The 22,048-nt window shown below is 37.4% G+C and overlaps 1 protein-coding gene and 1 long non-coding RNA gene across 4 annotated transcripts in view; one reads left to right on the top strand and one right to left on the bottom strand.

The window, feature by feature from the left end:
- The window catches only part of LOC142072514 (uncharacterized), a 28,068-nt gene extending 18,699 nt beyond the window's left edge, over positions 1–9,369 (bottom strand). The window contains exon 1 of the long non-coding RNA XR_012668913.1: positions 9,089–9,369. This is a non-coding gene — a long non-coding RNA (uncharacterized LOC142072514). The remainder of the gene's footprint in view (positions 1–9,088) is intronic.
- The window catches only part of QSER1 (glutamine and serine rich 1), an 85,743-nt gene extending 63,942 nt beyond the window's left edge, over positions 1–21,801 (top strand). For all 3 annotated transcript variants that reach the window (XM_048852926.2, XM_048852928.2, XM_075129447.1), the window contains 5 exons: positions 1,616–1,753; positions 3,626–3,723; positions 13,080–13,232; positions 15,919–16,014; positions 17,738–21,801. In XM_048852926.2, coding sequence (XP_048708883.1) covers positions 1,616–1,753; positions 3,626–3,723; positions 13,080–13,232; positions 15,919–16,014; positions 17,738–17,878 — 626 coding nt within the window. In that variant the 3' untranslated portion in view covers positions 17,879–21,801. The remainder of the gene's footprint in view (positions 1–1,615; positions 1,754–3,625; positions 3,724–13,079; positions 13,233–15,918; positions 16,015–17,737) is intronic.
- The last annotated feature ends 247 nt before the right edge of the window (positions 21,802–22,048 follow it).

Genomic DNA, 22,048 nt, shown 5'->3' with positions numbered 1-22,048 from the left:
TCGATAGAAAAATCAACTAGATTTGATCTGGAGTCATTTACACAATAATCATAGAACCTTCAGATTCCATTTTTGCAGCCATTTTTCTGGGTAGAACAACCCTTTCAGAGGTTCTTTTTACCATATTTAGATTACTTTGAGAGAGTTTCCATAGCTTTGTTTTTCTCAGTTTGTTGTTTAAACTTCACATGCATTTGAAGATAAACTTGGCAGCACCCTGACCTCTTCACTATTGGATTTTCAAGGCACATTGGCCACTGGAATTTAGACCAGTGGCTCTCAACCTTTCCAGACTACTGTACCTCTTTCAGCAGTCTGATTTGTCTTGCATACCCCCAAGTTACTTAAACGTAAACTCACTTGAACACTACTTGCTTACAAAATCAGACATAAAAATATAAAAGTTTCACAGCATGCTATTATTGAAAAACTGCTTATGTTCTCATTTTTACCATATAGTTATAAAATAAATCAATTGGAATATAAATATTGTACTTACGTGTCAGTGTATAGTATACAGAGCAGTATAAACAACTCATTGTATGAAATTCTAGCTTGTACTGACTTTGCTAGTGCTTTTTATGTAGCCTGTTGTAAAACTAGGCAAATATCTAGATGAGTTGATGTACCTCATGGAAGACCTCTGCATACCCCAGGAGTATGCGTACCCCTGCTTGAGAACCACTTAGACTACAGATGAGTTACTGCAGATAGTCTTGAGCCCCTCTGCTGGTCGCAACTAAAAATAATTTTAATTTTTGATCTAACTTATCATGATACCAATCTCTCTAACACATACATACCACTGTCAGTTTATTAGAGTAAGGACTACTCTGGTGGTGACAGTCACCAATGCAACTTGGAAACTTGACAGAATGGAGCAGTCTCACTACCTAGTTGGTTGCAAATTCTAACATTTCGCGCTGGAATCAGTAAAGTGCCTCAAGAAGCTGAGCAAACACTAAGTTTAGAAGTGTTAATGACTTCTGTATAACACATGTGTGATTGAAATGGCTGACTACAAAACTTTTGAAACATCTTGGAAAGTGACAGTAGCTATACATATATCTGTTTGCTAATGTAAGTGGTTGTACGTATTTTGATGAGCTCATGAAATCATGACATTGACTTTTAGTGGTACTTATGATGCTGAGTGACTTCAATGTTTTTGAACGTTTTACCCCTTGACTCAGCTGAATCAGTTGGTCTCAGAGAATGTCTAAGTTGCCACTGGAAATTGGTGTTTAGTCTAGTTTGCTTGATGGGAGTATTTCATCCTCCCTTTTCTCCAGATGTTTGTCTGCCTCAGAGTTTTAGAAGGCTCCTATAACCAGAGTATCTAAATGCTGATAATGCAGATAATTCTGCATCTTTCTGAGAAATATTGCCCTGCTTCTCTGATACACTATAAACCTCCCTTGTTTTAATAAATGCAAAGTTGACATTTTTTCTGTTGAGAAATAACATGTGTTGTAGTCTCTTGGGATACCACTAGAGGTTGCTTGTGTTTAACAATGAAAGCCTTTCATTTCAAAATAGGAACGTATGCTAATATACAAATATTTTCAGAATATCAGAGGAAGAAAACATTAATTGTATTCCAATTACTTTTCAGAACTTGTACCTCCATCTCCCTTTTTCACCCGCTTTTTGAACACAAGAGCTATGAAGGAGACCTTTAAGAGTTATATGGAGCTGCTTGTTAGCATTGCCTTAGATCCAGATACAATGCAAGCCTTGGAGAAGAGCAATGGTACAGTGTGTTTTACATGAATTTCTTTGTGCTTGGCTTTGTTTTGTCCCATGATGTTTTTTTTATTTTAAGGTGTACTACGTACATTTTTTTAATTAATAAAGCAAATGTGAAAAATCTTCTTGTTTCACAGCAGTACTTCAACCTACACTTTTTGATGAAAGTAATGTAGTATGTGTAATTTGTATTGGTTTCGGGTTGCCCCAAATTCCTGTTTTCCGAGATTCAGCATACTTTGGTACCACATCAGGCAGCGTTTTGAGTTTGTACTTGCTCTGTATCTAAAAGTTCTAAACAGGAAGATGTTCAGAGCAAATAGTATTTTTTCCACAGTAGAGTGGCCAGAGTAGTAGTTTTGCTGCGATAGTGTCTTTGACCACTTTGCTCCAAATTCCAGTTTCATCACATCATGACTTTCATGAGAAGTGAACACCAATATAAATGACTGAGTGAAATACTAATGTATCTGAATGAGTTTACCATACTGCCCTAATATGGCTGTGGTGTTAAAATCTAATGGAGACATTTTTTAACTTTACATTTTGTTTAAAATATTACTGTATTACTCGAATTGCTTTAAACTACTCCAGAGGGACTTGTCATCTGGTTATATTGGGCCCCTCTCCTGTTAGCATCACTAATGAACCTAACTTTTTTTTTAATTAAGATCACCATCACCAATAATAGACTTACAAATGCTAATTTTATTTAAAAACCATTTCAAATGTGTGCCTAGTTTTTCATGCAGAGACATACTCATTACTTTATGAAGTTCTGATTTCTGAGCTGTGCAGTAATTGGAGTTTGGGTTTAAGATTAGTGTTTGAACACACATATGTCCAGGTTGTCTTCAAGAGAACTGCTGTTTGATGGGCATGTAATTTGAATTTCAACATGTTAGAACTATGCACTATAGTGGACTGTAGCATACAAACGTCAGGTCAGTTCTGTCTCTTGGAAATTTAACACAGAAAGCATTCGACTTGAGACACTGATATAAAGCATGGGTTTCACATAGTATACAGCTGCTGCGACATGAGGCTCTGTGCTGCTAATTTCAGTTTATCCATGTTTCAAAAGCTATTTCCTGTTTGAGACACTACCCTCTCTCTGTACGCGAAGGGCGCAGTCCTGCAGCTATTCTGTCAGTAGTCCCAATGAAGGCAATAGGACTGCTGATGCAGTAAAAACTGCAGGATTGAGCCACAAATTCAGAGCTAATAAACAATCTTCTCAAGCACCCGTGACCACCTATCTTGCTACCTAGGTTCTAACATCTCTTGTGCAATTTTATAACTATATATAATGGTAAGTGTCGGGAAATCTTACTAGTAGGCAGTGCAACTACCCCTACCTAAAATAAATCCAAGCTAAGCTGTGTGTGTATATATATATATATATATGTATATATAATGTATATATTCTTCAGCTGAGAAGAACCTGTCTCTGAACTGAAAATTGTATTGCATGACAGGGAGAGATTTAGAGAACAATTTAAAGTTGTCTGTAAGGTTCATTCTCTGCACTGCCCGGTCTGTCTCCTTTCTGAACTTTCAATCACAAATGAAAGAACAGAATAACAGTTAGATTTACATTTAGCTGTTGGCCTGGATATTATAATGTATGTGGCCTTTGCATATTTGTCAAGTTTTAGAGTCAAGTATTGAGTTCTGTATCTTAGCATGTAGATCTTAATAAGTAATTTTCCTTTCCTATTTAAAGCTAGGGTATATGAGCAAAATGTATTATTTTGGACTTTGATTGTTTTATGCTAATAAATAGGGTAAAGTGGCCCATCTGGCATAAAGGTTTTATGTAAATAATTGTCTTACATCTGTACTTAACTATTATGTATTTTTTCATGTCTTTCAGATGAGCTACTTTTGCCTCATATGAGAAAAATTGATGGCATGCTGAATGACAACAGAAAAAGACTGCTTTCCAAATTACGTTTGGAGCATACGTTCAAGGTATTTCCTTTTAAAATTTCAGATTATTTAAAACAAAGTCCTAAGCAAGTCACTAATTATATACAAGTGTACAGTGAGATGGCAAAATTTGCACCGGGAATGGAATATGAGGTTTGAGAGATACTTTGAATTAAGTGTTAATATATTCCACTTAGCAAACATTTTGTGGTAGAGATGTTTCTACTGTAGATCTTAAAAGTTCAGTTTTACTTCCCAAGCTTTAATATTCATTTTAAAGCATTTTCTCTTCTAAGCTTCTCAAGTTCCTCATCAGAAAATCAAACTACTGTCCCTGTGGAGCATTTTTTTTTTTTTTTAAGGATACCTGTATTTCTGCCCCATGATGCTGTCCCATGGTGCATTCCAGCTCTTCAGCTGTGGTGAGGTGCAGAGAGCATCACCAGGGCTCCCTAGAGCCAAAGGTGAGGGATCAGGGAAGATGAAACAGACAAGCATCCTTTCTTACCCACAGTCCCAAGTTAAGCATGGGTCAGACAATCGCAGTGTGTCTCACCCTTTGAAACTGTGGACAGTAAATTGTTGTGGGCTGGTCAGGGACAAGAAACACCAGTACTACCACCCCACAACTTCTGTCTCAATGGGCAAGACAGGCTATAGTGCCACCCACTCTTCTCCCTGCCCCAAACAGCTATGCATAACCCATCCAAAATAGGCAGGAGGGATGGGGTAAGTTTTAAAGGAGTGGCAAAGAGAAAAGAGGCTAATTTTACTGCTGCTGGAAACGGGCTACCCAGGATCTGACCTCTTTGCTATTTATAAGCAGGACTGTCCCAATGCTGCTTCTCTTTTCTGCTAAAAGAGCTCCTTGAAACACTGTGGGTAAAGCATAGGAAGTAGGTTTGTCTCTTCCCCTGTCTCTCTCCCTTCCCAACCCAATCACAACAGGTGTTTAAGATGGAACTGGTAAGACAGAGTCCCACTTCCTGTCTTACACTTGGTGCTTCAGCAGAACAGATGAAATCCAGTGACCTGCGTTATGGATGGGCTAAGACTAGATGAAGCATATTTTTGGCCTCAAAATCTATGAAGAAAGAAGCACTGTAGCAGCCCTCTCAGTAGACAGCAGAGAAAGTCAAGGAGATAAAATCCTGAGCAGACAGTTTCCAGCATCAGTGAAACAGTGGCTGTCCTGCCGTACCTTCTTGAATCTGCTCCTGCCCACAGGACTGGAGCTCTTTTTTCGAGAGTTATTTATTCCATCCCTACAACCTGCCTGTCTTTGGGGATGAGTGCATACATGTCTGTCTGAAGAGAGCAAGGGTAAACATGAGTGTCATGTCTGTCCCCTTATGCTAATAAGGGGTAGAGCTTTTGATTAATCTCAGTTTTAATCACACTGTTAAACAGTAGAATACCAATTGAAATTTACAAAATATTTTTGGATGTTTTTCTACATTTTCAAATATATTGATTTCAGTTACAACACAGACTACAAAGTGTACAGTGCTCACTGTATATTATTTTTATTACAAATATTTCCACTGTAATGGTAATGTAATGTAATGATAAACAAAAGAAATAGTATTTTTCAATTCAGCTCATACAAGTACCATAATGCAATCTCTTTATCGTGAAAGCGCAACTTACAAATGTAAATGTTTGTTGTTGTTACATAACTGCACTCAAAAATAAAACAATGTAAAACTTCAGAGCCTGTAAGTCCACTCAGTACTAATTCTTGTTCAGCCAGTTACTAAGACAAACAAATACATTTACATTTACAGGAGATAATGCTGCCCGCTTTTTATTTACAATGTCACCTGAAAGTGAGAACAGATATTCACATGGCACTTTTGTAGCCTGCATTGCAAGGTATTTACGTGCCAGATATGATAAACATTTGTATGTCCCTCCATGCTTTGGCCACCATTCCAGAGGACATGCTTCCATGCTGATGACGCTCATTAAAAAAAATAATGCGTTAATTAAACTTGTTACAGTTCTCCCTCAAGGAGTTCAGTATGTCTCCTGCTCTCTGTTTTATCTGCATTCTGCCATATATTTCATGTTATAGCAGTCTCGGATGATGACCCAGCACATGTTAGTTTTAAGAACACTTTCACAGCAGATTTGACAAAACACAAAGAAGGTACCAGTGTGAGATTTCTAAAGATAGCTATAGCTCTAGACCCAAGATTTTAAATATCTGAAGTGCCTTCCAAAATCTGATCGGGACGGTGTGGAGCTTACTTTCAGAAGTGTTAAAAGAGCAACAGTCCCATGCGGAAACTACAGAACCCGAACCACCAAAAAAGAAAATCAGTGTTCTGCTGGTGGCATCTGACGCAGATGATGAAAATGAACATGTGTTGGTCTGTACTGCTTTGGATCGTTATCGAGCAGAACCCACACCAGCATGGATGCATGTCCTCTGGAATGGTGGTTGAAGCATGAAGGGACATATGAATCTTTAGCACATCTGGCATGTAAATATCTTGCAATGCCAGCTACAAGAGTGCCATGCGAATGCCTGTTCTCATTTTCAGGTGACGTAAACAAGAAGCAGGCAGCATTATCTCCTGCAAATGTAAACAAACTTGTTTGTCTTTAGCGATTGTACAAGAAGTAGGACTGAGCGGACTTGTAGACTCTAAACTTTTACATTGTTTTATTTTTGAATGCAGTTATTTTTTGTACATAATTCTACATTTGTAAGATCAACTTTCATGATAAAGAGATTGCACTACAGTACTTGTATTAAGTAAATTGAAAAATATTATTTATTTTATTTTTACAGTGCAAATATTTGTAAGAAAAATAAATATAAAGTGATCACTGTACACTTTGTATTCTGTGTTGTAATTGAAATCAATATATTTGAAAATGTGGAAAACATCCAAAAATATTTATAAAAATAGTATTCTATTATTGTTTAACAGCACGATTAATTGAGATTAATTTTTTTAATCGCTTGATAGCCATAATAAGGGATGTTTATTTCCTAACTGATTTTGTGGGTGTCATCATGGCTTTCTGTTCTAGGGATGAAGGCATTATTGACGAGGGTGGATTGATTTAAATAATCACTTTTAATCTTGTTTTGTATCAGTCCATTTCCTAAAGAAAGGTTGATTTGAATTGGTAGGAAACCATTAAAATATGTTGATATCTTTTGATAATTCTTTTTTGCTAACCAAGAGGATCCGCTATATCTATACATCTTTATTTAAGCTGTTATATAGATAGTTTTAGTTTTCACTTTTTTATTATGTTAGAATGGTGCATGTCTTATTTACTAGATGATGGGGTTTTGGGTTTTTGTTTTTTTTTTTACTCTTGATTTTGTCAAGGTTTATTTGGAGAAATTGGAATTTTTACAAATGCACAGACAACATTTAAAATTTGTTTTTTATTAGTTAAATAAAATACTTTAACATAAAAGTGCTGGCTGCATAAGGAAAAATGGTTTTGTCAAACTATCCCTACAACAATTAGAAAATTAAAATGGATTTATCAAAAATAAAATACTAATCTGTAATTAGTGAATTGAACTAATTGTTTCTGGTCACCATGTCCGTCAAGACTTTAGAACTAAGGTATCTCATTCTCCCGTACCCAGTCTTATTCATCAATTGGAAGAGGAAAACAAGCTTTTCAACCTTTTCATCTCCCAATCTGTTTCTTAACCTTGAAATAACAATCACTGAACTGAACTAGTTAAATAAACTGAAAATAAGTAAATATACACTCTGCATGTGCAGAAGAGGCTATTGCTGACAAACGTCGATTTATCACTTCATCAAACTCTGGTTCCAGGTACTTTTGCGGTGACTTGCACCTGTTCAGTGGTTTGACTTTCTTTAAAACTTTCGCATCAAACATATGCTGCTTAATACAGTTTTTAGTTTAATTTAAATTATTTTAATGGAGTCTACTAAGTTTAAACCTTAATATGGGCTATCATAATTTCAGATTTAATTTAAATAGGTTTATATTTAAAAAGAGAAATGTATTTAATTTACATTTTTTTAAAAAACAGATATTTTTAATTGATTTTTATCCGCCTTGCTGTAGGTACCAGTCCTGTTTTCCTCTCTTTAATCTAGGACTTCGGGGCAGGAGAGTTAGTTACTCCCCCTGTCTCATCACTGCTGAAAAGCTGTCCCCTGTAGAAGTGGTAGTTCCTGCTCCTATCTTCCCAGTATCCCTTTGTGGCTCCCTTATAGCAACAGCAAAGCTCCTGGAGGGTGTCTAAATCTCTCTGATACTTTTCATAATAGATACAAACGGCCTGTTTAACTGACCCTGAGCCACCATTTTTATTGTTGTTGTTTTTACAGTGAGAGTTAGGGACATAATGACAATTTGATTCCCACTGTGCTCATACTTCTGTAGCTGATCATTACACCCAATTAGAAGAAAAGCATCTTTAGCAGACAGAAGATTGTCACAGTTATATATAATTATATCCACTTACTCACTATACCATGTTACAAATTCCAGCTGTATAAAGAAGCGTTTGCTTGCTTCTCACACAATAAAAGAAAATAAATTATGTCTCTTAAATCAGATAATGTAGGCCTAATCCTACAGTCTGATCTGTATGGAAGTAAATGGAGCTCCAGGCAAGCCCAGGGATCTGCCCACGTGGATCTGATTGCAGGATCAGGGCATATGTTTGTAAAATGGCTGGTTATGTTAGTATGTCTATATTTCTAGTGCAGAAGCACAAACCCATATCATGTTTGTGTTAGCAATTTTGTAGTAATGACAGGCTAATTTCCTACCATGAACATCTTTACTGGTTTGATACCAAATAGGTTACATACTTTTAAAATCCAGTTTAATCCATTATTTAGAACAAGAAAGCCTGTTTCTATAATAATGTTGATAAAAATAAGGAGTTCAGATGTAAGAGATTCAGACTAGGCAACCAACAAGAAAAAGATGGTAAAGTTGGTTACTCATGAGCACCATTCATTTCTGCATACTTTTTAATACTCTGTACTGGTAACTGTGTATAGTAATGATATATTCTATTAATTAAAACTGAAAGGGATAGTATGGGATATTTCAGTGTAGAATTGCAAACAAATCATCCAGTAAAATCACCAATCAATGGTCAAATCAGCAGCTTTGTCTATACACTTTTCTGCACAGTTCTAACAGCTATAAAATCCCACACTATCTGGTTATAATCTTATTTCTGTAAACAAAATTAAACTATTGTTTCTATGTTAGTTTCATATCTGTAAATTAACTCTCAGTCTTTTAGATGCAACTCACTAGTGTACATATTTGGAAATAGATTAGACTTATTACAAATGTTGTTCAGAATAGCATTGTTAGTTAACATCAGTTGTGCTTCATTTCTTGGAAGTTTCATTTTCTGTAAAGTACTCACTATTCAGAGTCGTCTGGCTCTCTCCACTGAGCAAGTCTGATTTATAGCTTGTCCCCTTGACCCATCAGAACATGGAAATGACTAGTATTTTCCTCCTCCTCCTTCCAATTCAAAACTAGTCCTGTTTTGGGTCAGTGTTCCTGTTTGAAGTCTGTTCTACTCCATAGGAATAGACAATAACATTGAGCCAGTAACGGATGAGGCAGGACTTCCTGGCATAAGACAGAAATTCTCAGAATGCACTGAAACTCTACAGAGAATTCTATAACAGGTAGAAAATTAAACTCACGGAGGAAAAAACAATCAGCTGGGGTCATTTTTCTTAACTTGAAGGCTGCTGCTATGACTAGTCTACATTTTGTTCCCTTGAGCTGACTAGTACCAAAATGCAACTGTCTCTTTTGCACATGGATTTTTAGTTTCCTCCTGAGATTGTTACTAAGGGAAAAGTAACTGATCTGTGTAAAACACTAATTAAGCACATTTTGTTTTCAGGGATACAGAACCAGGTGCCTGGAAACTGTAGGAGTCTGGATAGGAGAGTCCTTGAATTCTGTAACTGTTTATTAAAAAGTTCATCTTATCATCTGTAGACTATATAAGGCACCATTAGTTTTAATTTGAACATTTTAACCCCTTAATTTCTTGCAGCAGTAAGTCCAACGGTATGCTGAATTCTTCCCTGTAATTTGTTATAGTCACATTTCCCTGAACAATGTAGTAATTTATGCCAGTAAAGAAATATAATCAATTAAAAGAATATATTCTCTCTGGATGACAGTAAGATATTACGTAATACAATGGAACTTTTAAAAATGATTTGTTAAAATAATTCTACATTTTTGCAACAAGGTGTTATTCATTTAACACATAATGCAAAACGGAAGTTAAATAAAAATAAAATACACCACCATTTAGTTAGTGTGTGTCTCAGATAAGATCTCATGCTTTGCTGGAGATCTATAGCTGTATCTATAGCAGAATGATGACATCCAGTGCCATTTGTTGCAAATATATTGACATCACATCTTTCATGTGAAATTCTATACATCCAAACACTTCTCTGAAGATGAACTGTAGGTATTCTTTCCCCATGAAATTAACTAAGGCTCAGCCTACTCTCCAAAGCTTTGCCAGCATAGCTATGTCAGCTAAGGGTGTGAAAAAATCACATACCCTTGCTGACAAAGGTATACTGACAAAACTCCTGGTGTAGATGTGCCAGCAGAAAAGTGCTTCTTTTGGCATAGCAGTGTCATTCGGGGAGGTAATGTAGCTGTACACCAGCTGAATTCCTTTTGTTGGTTTATGCTGTGTCCCCACTAAGGGGGTCTGCCAGCATATAGCTATACCAGCAAGTGATCTAGAGGAACGAGTACTGGGCTGGGAGCTGGGACCTCTAAATTTTAATCCTGGCTCTTCACTTACTGCATGTCCTTGGTCAAGTTACTGAACCTCTTTTAACTTAGTTTCTCTAATCCCCTCTCCTTATTGGCCTTAAGGCTCTCTTAAACCAAAATAAGAGTGCTTGCACTAGGGGTTGCACCAATTTAATTATAAGCCAGTTTACTATTAAAATCAGTATAATTTTCTGGTATAGATAAGGCTTAAATGTTAATTTTAACACTGCAGTGATTCCAACTTCTAGATGAAGATTCCGTGTTAGGGTAGATGTTTCAGGAATCCAAAGCATGCTGTACTCATTCCTGTCACATGCTCCCACTAAAGCAGCAGCAACATTTCGGGGAGGGAGCTTGCATTTTTTGGAGCCAGCTGCAGTGTTGCCAGCTGTCATGATTTCATCGCAAGTCTTGCAATATTTGATACTTTTCATAAAACTCCAGCTCCTGGATTCATGTGATTGCATGAGACCGTTTCTAGTCCTTGTGTTTCTAGAGAAAAGTTTGAAAACATGAATCCTAAAATACATCAGAAGGCAACTTTAAAAAGATGATATTTTTAAAAATTGTGTGGAATTTTATGCCAATTGCATGTATTTTTTTGGGCCTCACTCATGGTTTTTGAACATGTGGTATTGGCAATACTACAACAACAGGGGCCTGAGGGATACTTTCAAAAACATTCTTAATTAACGAGAACACATGCAGCTAAGGAGAGTTACTATGCTTCACTTGAGGTTTTGTTCTAGAGCTACCACTGTCTGAACTTAAAGGACAGTTGAGTATCTCTATTCATACAATCCTTTGCATTCCGCTATCAAGGGAATTAATTAATTGTAGGAGTTTTGTTCTGTTTGTTCTGGGAATTGGATGACCGAGACCTTCTAAAGCATGTTATAAAAAGGGGAACTGAAAGGCCGATGAGAAAACTGCTACATATAATTGCCATTCACCTCTGAGTCAGTAGTTTAACTAACTCCGATTAAGAGTGCCCAAAAGTCACTACTGTTCTACAGCTTTTTGGTGCCCCTGTATAAAATGGGATGGACAGATCCTCATTTAAAAAAAGAAATCAAAACAAAACAGTATGCCACAGCAATACATTATTTCTATACCTTGAAGAGAGTTCAGGGTTTTTTTATGGTGGATGTAGCTCACTACTTCACCTGGAAATCAAATTTTATGATTAATAAAATCTGTCTGAAGAAAATATGGGAACATATGAATTTAGTTGGGTGTCAGCAATTAGGGCTGCTTCAGATGCTCCTTTGGGAAGGAGGGGAAAGAAGAAGGCACCTCTAAATCTTAATTAGGATTTTCAGGGTCTTTTTTATTTTCATTTAAAGAAGTTTAGGTCAAGGAATAGACCGATGAGAAGGGCTAGAGGGGGGTTCGATACTTTAGAGGATATCTTAGACCCCTTTGGCTATCTAGCTACTATCATTTCCTTCTTTAATCTTAAAATTTTTAAGGGCTTGCTCTTTACTGACCTCCCCCGATCCCCATTCCAATTTTCTAGTAACAGACAGTGCTTTGTGTTTGTCTTCCTCTGTGACTTATTTTTCATTCATGTGCACCCTCTGACTAAGCAACGTATTCATTTAAAACTTTCTTAATTGTAAGTGCTCAAAATTGTATTAAATTTTTGAACTGATGTCAAAGTTCAAATTTTTGCATGCAGATGTGGAGGGGAGTTAAACAAAGACAGTCTTTGTTGAGGTTTTCAATTTAAAATAAATAGGGTTCCCACATCTTAAAACATTTGCAGTATTCAAACTGTGAGACTATCTCATATTTTGGGGGCAAATGGAGAATTTAACTCTGTTAATTCAAAGTACCTATATTATAATGCACTAATTATAATTACAATGCAAATTTATCCTCCTGTAATGGTATAAAAACAGAAAAGTTTATTTTTGAAATATTCCCGACTATTGTTGGATAACAAATTTGTTAATGAGATTGGGTGTGTTTTCCTTTCTGAGCAGTGTAGAGAAAATAGTCAGTAGTCTGATAGCTAAAGTACAGGACTAACCATCAGAAGTCTGGGTTTTATTCTTGGCTCTTATAGACTGAGGTGGGTTGCTGTAAAACTTCTCTGTGACCCATCTGTAAAATTAAGATGATAATGCTTCCCTACTTCATAGGTGTATGGAGGCTTAATTTATTGATATTTTTAAAGCACTTACAGATTCTTGGATGGAAGGAGCGATAGAATGCAAAGTAAAATAAAGAATTGTAAACAATCAAAACTGCCTGCTGGATTCCTGGCTAGTTTGTTTTTTTAATGGAGGAACCAAAGATGACAGCTGTGATATATGAAAAGGCCTGAGTCCCTTGAGATGTTACTTTTAAAGCCAGTCAAAAAAAGTCACTTTTCTGTGTGTTCATATATTGCTGTCTCATTGCTGATTGACTGAGTGAGGCTTTTAGATTTGTATGTAAAATATTTTATGATTGGTTGCTTTCAATATTTTAACTTCTCTGAAAATAATGGTCAGTTTTCCAGCAATCTGATTGATTGAGAAGTTCTCTTTTGGTGGAATTTTTGCATAATTCAGAATCCTTTTTGCTTTTATGCTCTGTTTAAGAGTGCTTTGGAAAACTTTCCTGAACTGACAGTAATCACTCGCGATTCTAAAACAAAAAGTGGAGGAGCTGCTCTTTCTAAAATCAGAATGAATGGTAAAGCTTACAACAAGAAAACACTGAGGACTTCCAAATCAACCACTAAGTTAGCACACGTAAGTGTTTAGAAGATTCATCACTGCTTCCATCTTATTTCTAACATGATAGATTAAAAAAAAATACTTTAAAGGATTGCATTTTGTTGGTAATTAGTTTTTTTTGGCAAATATATAAAAAAGATAAAATTTTAAACATTTTAATTAAGTAATTTTAAAAATAATGATTTGTTTGAAATCTACAGCATATTAAATCACTTGTCTTGGTGGCCTGTTTCCTTTTATCATTAAACCATTATAGATATAGGGTTGCCAGGTGTCCAGTTTTTGATCAGAACAGCTGATCAAAAATGGACCCTGGGAGCTGTGGTCAGCACTGCTGACTGGGTCATTAAAAGTCCAGTTGGTGCAGGGCTGGCAAGCTCCTTACCCGGCTCTGGGTGGCTCACAGCATGTCCCTCCAGCTCCTAGGGGTAGGGTGGCCACAGGGGTTCCGCATGCTGCCCCCACCCTGAGCACTGGCTCCACAGCTTCCATTGGCTGTGGTTCCCGGCCAGTGGGAGTTGCGGGGGCTGTTCCTGCAGGTGGGAGCAGCACGGAGCCCCCTGGCCGCTCCTCCACCTAAGAGTCGGAGAGACATGTCGCCGCTTCCCGGTAGCCACCGGAGGTAAGCACCACCCGGAGCTTGCACCCTAAACCCTCTCCTGCACCCCAATCCCCTGCCCCAGCCCTGAGCCCCCTCCTGCATTCTGAATTCCTTGGCCCTAGCCCCACCCCAAAGCCCACATCCCCAGCCGAGCCCTCACCCACACCCCCTGCTCCAGCCTCGAGCCTTCTCCCACACCCTGAACCCCTCATTTCTTCCACCCTGGAGCCCACACCCTCAGTCCACAGCCTGTACTCCCTCCCACAGCCCAGCCCCTTACCTTAGCCTGGAGCCCACCCCACCCAAAACCCCTCATCCCCAGCCCCACCCCAAAGCCAGCACTCCCAGCTGGACCCATCACCTCCTCCTGCTCCCCAAACCCTTGCCCCAGCTCAGTGAAAATGAGTGAGCAAGTGAGTGAGGGTGGGGGAGAGCGAGCAACCCCGGGGGGGAGGGGAATGGAGTGAATGGGGTGGGGCCTTGGAGAAGGGGTCGGGGTTCAGGGCAGGGGGCAGGGCAAGGGTGTTCAGTTTTCTGCAGTTAGAAAGTTGGCAACTCTACGTAGTTTATTCCAAATAGGTAAGCAAAATGTGGTGCACATATTAAAATAATATTCCACACAACAATTCTTGAATGGAATCATGTGCGTATGTAAATAATGTATTTAGGGCCACATTGGGTACGTCAACATAGAGATCAAAAACCCGCAGTTGGCCCAGATCAGCTGACACAGGGCTCGGCTTTGGGGCTGAAAAATTGCTATGTAGATGTTCTGGGCTTGGGCTGGAGCCCGAGCTCAGGGAGTCTGCAATTTTTAGTCCCTCAGCTTGAGTCCCACAAGCCCAAGTCAACTGACCTGGGCCAGCTGCAGCTGTGCCACTGATCTTTTATTCCTGTGTAGACATACCCAACATGGCCTGTCCTGTATGCCTAAGCAAGGAATTAAGGAAGTATAAGGCAACCTCTTACTCCCCTGTGCAATCTGCTCACATCACAGGTAGCAGGAGGAAACAGTCTCCTTGGTGCTGCTGCTACCCCTCTTGCACAGGCAGGAGGAGGGAATGGGCTCAGCCTTAGATGATGGCCCTCCCATCTCCATAGTGTAACAGGCAGCACATATGTACTAGCAGGCACATGTTAGACCACGTTTAGGTCTGGTTCAGGGTACATTCCCCCACCCCCGCCCCTCATCTCTCCCCACCATTGCCAAGGAGGAATACAGGACAGCTTCTAGCAGAGCACAATATGTTGCCCCTACATGCTGCTTGTGGCAGTTTAGCCTCTAATATTAACATTTACTTAAAGTTAATGTAGTTTTCTACTGTAAACTGTACAATAGCTGTTACTACATGGACAAATAAATATTTCCACTGGAGAAACTTTAATTTGATCATAAGGCACCTCATAGGGCAGGCATATAAACAAATTAATTCTTTGTTGTAGCTTCTCATTTATCTCCAGTGACAGAAGTTGTTTTATACCTTATTGTTAAAAAGAATATTGAAAAGAAATATTAGAGAAATACATACAACTCATATTTGTGGCTAAGAACAGTCTTAACTAGATTTTACAGGATGCTGGCAGACATACCTAAAGCAAGTTTAGCTAACATCAGTAAATGCAGGAGGTGCCACCAACCAGTGAATATATTCCACATATTTTTGTACTTTTTGGAAAGAAAAAACTATCGCAGCAATATATGCAAGCTCTTTCCACAGTTCCTAAGATCTGCCCTTCTCCAAAAATCTATACAGAATTTGATAGATTAAGTGAACACCAAGAAGAGCTATATCTTTTGCTATTTTTAGAGATGTCAGTAATACTTGAAAAATGGCAAGCTAACACACCTTCCATATATTCAGAGTGGTGGAAAGAACTATTAAACCCAGCTTTGAAGAAGACATTAAATTTACATGAGAAACAAAGTGGGTAAGGGTATACTAATTTTGGTGTCACATATGTCTTGATGCCATTTCAGACATGATGATAGTTACCTTTTATTTCTGAATTGCTAAAATTGACATGATCCATTTGGTAATAAGAAGTCTATCTTGGAACAAATATCATTAATTTGCCTAAAAATAACTATTTTCTCTGCAGGAGTTTACTGTAGATCCAGAAAAAATACAGTTGTACTCTTTGTATCACTCACTCCATCATTACAAATACCACATATATCTGACGTGTAAAGAGGAGGTGAGTATTGTTCTGCTTCTTATATGTGGCATTATTATTAGATTAATTAAGTAGTAGTGCAGAAAGTTAAATTATCTGTATATAACAGCATTTTAAAAACATCAGTATAAGGCAGCTAAATGTGTTTCTGATTTTAACCCAACCGAAGTAATGATTCTATTGGAACTGTTAGAAACTTTTTCCAGCCAATACAAAGTAATCATCAGCTGACATTAGTGGGTGATCATTTTCTATTCTGCACGAGGCGATGTGTTAAAATAGAGAATACTATGGAAGTGACTCCGCAGTTAAGCCTGTGTTGGCATTAGTATATAACTTGATTAAAATTTTCTCTTTTGAATTTTAGTAAATTGAAATTAATTTGTATATTTGGGACAGTAACTCTTCCTCGGACAACTGGATTTTCTATGTAACTTCTTTAGTAGAATATTAACCTTAATAGAAGAAACATTTAAAAACACCAATTTTTAAAAATATTCTATTTTTCTCCCAGTTCTTCAATCCCTCTAACTAAACAGTCACAGTCCCCACAGACTCCAGATTCCTCTCTCACTCTGTCTCGCCAACATACACGCTTTGCATCCTCACATACACACAACTCTGATAACATTTTGGACATAAGGCTTTTTTTTTTTTTAATTAAACACATATGCTTATTGACCTGATTGAGTTTCATCAAGATTAAGTGACAAAACTGCTCAGACCAGCAGCTGTTTCTCTTTTATGACATGACTCGCCACCTGTGCTGTTCACAAACCCTTGGTGAGGTAGGCTAGGTAGCCAGAGGCATGAGGATTGTGCTCTGTGGATGAGAGGCACCTTGAGAGGCCCACGAGGTTTGAATAGGGATGCTGGAAGATAGACTGTATGGGACTTTGGGATCGCAGGGTGTTTTAGCAGACGTGGGGGATCTGGAGGCAAAAGTCTTTGAGGCGGGGAAAGGAGAGCCTGAGATTGGGGTGTCTGTGGTTGTGCTGAGAGTTGGGGATAAGAGGTAGCCTATTGCCTCTGCATAAGGCATTGGCATATCAAGATTTCCCTATGATATTTCTTCCTCAGTGAACAGAGGCCACAACTACCAATAGAGCCCTTAGGTGCCAGTGCCTGGATGCAAATGCACTGAGTTCCTTACACACATGCACACACTCTCATACGCGCCCAGGCCATGTACAGCCTTGGTTCCACCTCCAAACACACTAATAACTCACCACTCAGTTCTGCAAGCCCACTATTCAGCAGCACTGTGGGGACCTCTGAGAGTAGCTGCCTAATGCTCATAGTATTTCTATCTTGTAACAAGGTAAAAGGGAGAGAGGGAGGGAAAAAAGCATAGTACGAAGGGAGCATGGAAGGAAGTCAGGCTTGCACTAGATTGGGTCTGCAGCAAGAGAAGTGGAACTCAATTCTGATGGTTCATGAAACCCTGGACAATAAGGATGCAAGGGTTGGTGAGGACTTAACTATTGATATCCTGCCTCTTTTATAGATGTGTTTATGTTATGTACACTAGAGTATTTTTAACTGGTTTTTAACACATTTTTGGGGGGAATATATAATAGTTTAGACTTAATAGACGGCCCTGGACAAATAAAGCTTGGCTAAGAATTCCTGCCACTTTGCATACATTAGCATAGGGATCAAGGGAGGGTTTAAGAGCTGCATGCTACATTTTAAATGAGTAACAGAGGCAGGCTAATATGTTTTTTTTCTCTCTCTTAAATAGATTTCTTCTGTTCAGAAAAAGAGCGCAGATCTAGGACAGGAGGAGATTGTTCAGCTGTGCATGAAAAATATAAAATGGGTGGAGGATCTTTTTGAAAAGTTTGGTGAACTTTTGAATCATGTTCAGCAGAAGTGTTCATAACAAACTTTCTTCAGAATCTCACATTTTTTCTACAGCACTAACCTGATGGAAAAGAAAGCTCAGAGAAAGGCTCTGATTCTCTTACAATACCAGACTACGTTCTTATTCATAGGCATTTTATTTCTCTTATGGAACTTTGTACTTTGGCTCCTACTAAGGAAAAGTGATGCTGCCAAGAAAATGAGTCTTTTAGAGATGGATGTAAACATAAACATCACCACATTTTAACCTGAATAATGATTTTTCTATTTTGTAAACTATTGGGTAACTTAGTTTTATTTTCAGAAATGTTTTTGACAAATGATAAAGCATGCACTAAGTATAATTTTTTCTTTACTGCTATAGAGATAATAACACTTAAAATACTATGGCTATTTCCGACTCTGGTGAACACCAAAAAGAGTCAGGGCTGGGGTAAACTAATATTTGCATTTCTGTCTGGCCATGAAATTTAGAGTATTATGCATTTTGTAAACAGAGCTGGTGTGACATCAAATTCTGTATACAAATATTGCCATCATAAAATTCAGAAATGTCATTATGCTTTATGGACTCCTTTTACTATTATCATGTTCAGGAGACTGAACATGGAGTTGGTGCAATCCTATGACTGCTTTTTGTGTCAAATTATATTGTAATGAAAGACAATGACCTTAACTATTTTCCCTGTTTTGAAGAAAAATATTTTCCTTTATACTGTATTTTTTGTTTTTTCTTTTGGAAAAAAAATTCAATTGTACATTTTATCTCACTGATAGTTGTATTTTTCACAGAGAAAATATTGTGGTTAAAGTTGTTTCATGTATCTTTGTAATACACTTTACATTGTTTTCAGTAAATCTTATTCATTTATATGTTGATTTCATATTGTAAACTATATATCTTGAGGTAACCCTTTTTGTTTATACAGGTTTTCTTCAGTGTTAACCAGAATAATGCATAATAGACTAGTTTTGCTTTAAGTGTAGTTGTGTTAGACACTGCAGTTATTTTCTCATACGTGAAAATAAATTTCTTACTAAACTAGCCCCTGATTAACTGAGAGTTTAAATGAAAAGCTACTACACTTTATTTTCTGGTCAACAAAGATTTATGATTGTGAATAGACTATATGCAGTGTTAAACACAGCTTACATAGTTGTTTTTAGAACTGGCAGTGGCAGAGTTATTCTCTTTTTGGTGCCTTTTAGATCTTCAGACATACTTTTGTAGCATCCCTCCCATCCAGTTTCTTAACAGTTAGTAGTGCCACTAGTCCCACTCAGACAACGAATGTAATAGGCTCAAAACAGGAGAACATTTTCTTTAAGTTTGCCAACAGAATGCCTTACTTTCAGTCATTCAAACCGTATATGTGCTGGGGCCCAAAAGAAATAGACATGTCATTCTTTCCTCAGATAATGTTTTTTTGTTTTGTTTTTTAATTCTTTTATCCTTTAACTGCCACTTAGTGCCTTAATTTCAACCAGGAAACAGGGTGCACCATTCATTGGCCAAATAGGACATGCTTGTATACAATGTGGTTTGTTTTCCAGTTTTCTGTTTTGGTCCTATTTAGCTGCTAATATATTCAGTAGACCTTAGAATTGTAAAGAATATAATGAAGAGATATGAAAATGAAATTATATCCTCTTGATTAATCAAATTAGGGTTTCAAAAATCAAAATGTTTGTCATTTTAACTGATAGAGTTAGATCCTTGTTAAGTTGGATGTTTGCCATGTTTCCAAAGGTTTCATCTTGTTAAAAGCAATAATTCTCCTTAAGGTTCTACCCACATTAGTATGAACAGACTGACTGAACAATGGAAGTCAGTAAATGCCCCTTGTGTACGTTAAAGCTTCTTCACACTGTACCTGCTTTAAAAAGGCAGTTTATTACCATGGCATGAGGTGCGTTGTGTTACTGCTATGCATACTATAATCACAGGGAGCAGTATGGATTTTGACTTAGGAGGTGTAGAATGTTAAGAAGCATCATGCAGGTAATTTGCTCTTTCAGTGAAAAGGAGGGAGTTGAGGTGTGATAGGGTAGGAGAGCTGCTATATTTCTCTCATGCAGTACTGAATCTGGAATGAACTGCTTCATCTCCCCCCCGATTTTGTAATTAAACTAATGAGGTGGTACCAATCAGCAATGTTACAAACATGAATAGTATTCATTTAAAATCTGTTAATTTAAATATGAACACTAAACTATATAGACATTTACCTAGAATATTCATTAATCTATCATTTAAAAATAAAAGCATGATAACATAGATTGAGCGAACAATATGGTTGGCTCTTTGGTTATACAGCAAAGTACTAGTCAGAACTTGTTAGCCACAGGTGCCTTCCTAATACACCCATGAAAAAAACAAATGGAAGACATTTCTACATTTTTAATTTTATATGTTTCTACTTTATGCTTCCTGTAGGAGCCTGAATGGAAGTTTTAAGAAACCAGTCATTTCAGCCCAAGCCCCAGACTAAGCCCTCAGACTATTGGAAACTAAGCAGTGGTTTATGGAGAAGCTGGTCTTTTCATAAAAGCAGGTACATTGAAAAGAAAAAGGGATGGCCAGTCATTCGCAGTGCTCTGCATTGCCATGGAGGGAGACCTGGCTTCAGTTCCAGCTCTGTTTCATTCCCAAGGCCAGTTGACAAAGCAATCTGCCTATAGAAGATAGGAAGCACCCTGCATTGCTCAAAAGCGACCACTCCAGACTATTAAAGAGCAATATAAAGGAGCTCCATGTCATCCTGTCCTTGGCTAGAAAGATGGTGGTTGGGTTACTAGGCCATCAAGCTAGGATGAATTAAAAATGTGGGACTCTTAGGAATGTGAAGGACCATTCAGGCGAAATAAAACTTAGTCAATGGGAATTGAAGAGGGATTTTCATACTGAAGCAAATTTAGAAGAAATGTCCATGTACAAATTACTTTTTTTGCACAAATATCTTGCTTTGTTTTGTTGTGTGGCAATTTCAGATAACTGGTGGGTAAGAGTTAATTCTGCACCCACACCCCAATGTCCTTTCCTCCTTGATCCTGCAGTAGGGTCCAAGTCCTTTAACTTCTGTTGCCAGTGAAAATTCAAGCATTTACGTGACTGCAGGAACAAATTGGAAGAGAAGATGCACTAGGAAGAAACAAACCCCTATATAGACATTTCGTTAGTTAGCAAGTAGAGAAACTAATGAAATCAAATCCATGGTAAATTATTTAGGTTTTAATTGTTCCCATTCCTCCCCCAACCAGTATGGCATCCCCCTCTCTATTGTTTTTGTTTTAATTAAAGCATAGTATTTCTGTAAAGGCAGGGTGCTCTCCAAGCTGCTACTTCCAAAGTTTTGCTAGTGAAAATCAGTGAAACCGTTGGGTTGAAAAATTGTCTCTGAAAACCTCTACGGGCTTTAGGGCCTCTAGATTCTTATCACCTCTGTCATATTTAATATATTGTTTAAATGATATACTTTTAGAAAAGGAAAATCTTCCAGTCTGTCTTCCAGTAAATGCTTTCTGTAGGGAAAATATATTTTAAATATTAAATATTTAAAGCAAATGTAAAACAAAACAAGCTAAAAATATCATCACAAGATGTCAGTGTGCAATCACTTCTGATTTTTGTTGGTAGCACTTGACATTTGGTTTCACCCCGTATCACACACCTGTGCATTATTATACAATGCACACCTTAACATATCTTACTGTTGAAGTTAATGTTAACATGTCATTGTTAACAAATGCATGTTTCTGTATATCTCCTCTACATATAGCAAAAATTAGGTTAGGACTAAGACACCTTATGCATTTTTAGTCCAGATTTTCAGGTGGTCCATAATACAATGTATGGAAATGTGAATAAGGACACAATTTTGTACCATTCATTTGATGTTATTAACTAAATCCATTAAAATGAAAACACTTTTTAAACAAAAAGTCATAATGTTCAGTGATTTATTATTAAAACATCAAAACTTGAAAAGCTAGACTGCCGAGAAAATTGGCATGTTTGAGGCATAATGCTTTCTGATCTCTCACTTAATATGAAGAAGTCTCTGTAACTGATCTAGTGTGTTTCATCATACTCTTTTGTTCAGACACATGCTATCATGTTTAACTCTTTTTAATTTTGTTTAATTTGTGTCTGGTTTCCAAATGTTTTAAATCTACTTCCACTGTAGAA

The sequence above is a fragment of the Caretta caretta genome, chromosome 6 (genome assembly GCF_965140235.1).
Source record: "Caretta caretta isolate rCarCar2 chromosome 6, rCarCar1.hap1, whole genome shotgun sequence".
NCBI lineage: Eukaryota > Metazoa > Chordata > Testudines > Cheloniidae > Caretta > Caretta caretta.
This window is presented reverse-complemented; position numbering and strand designations above follow the sequence as displayed.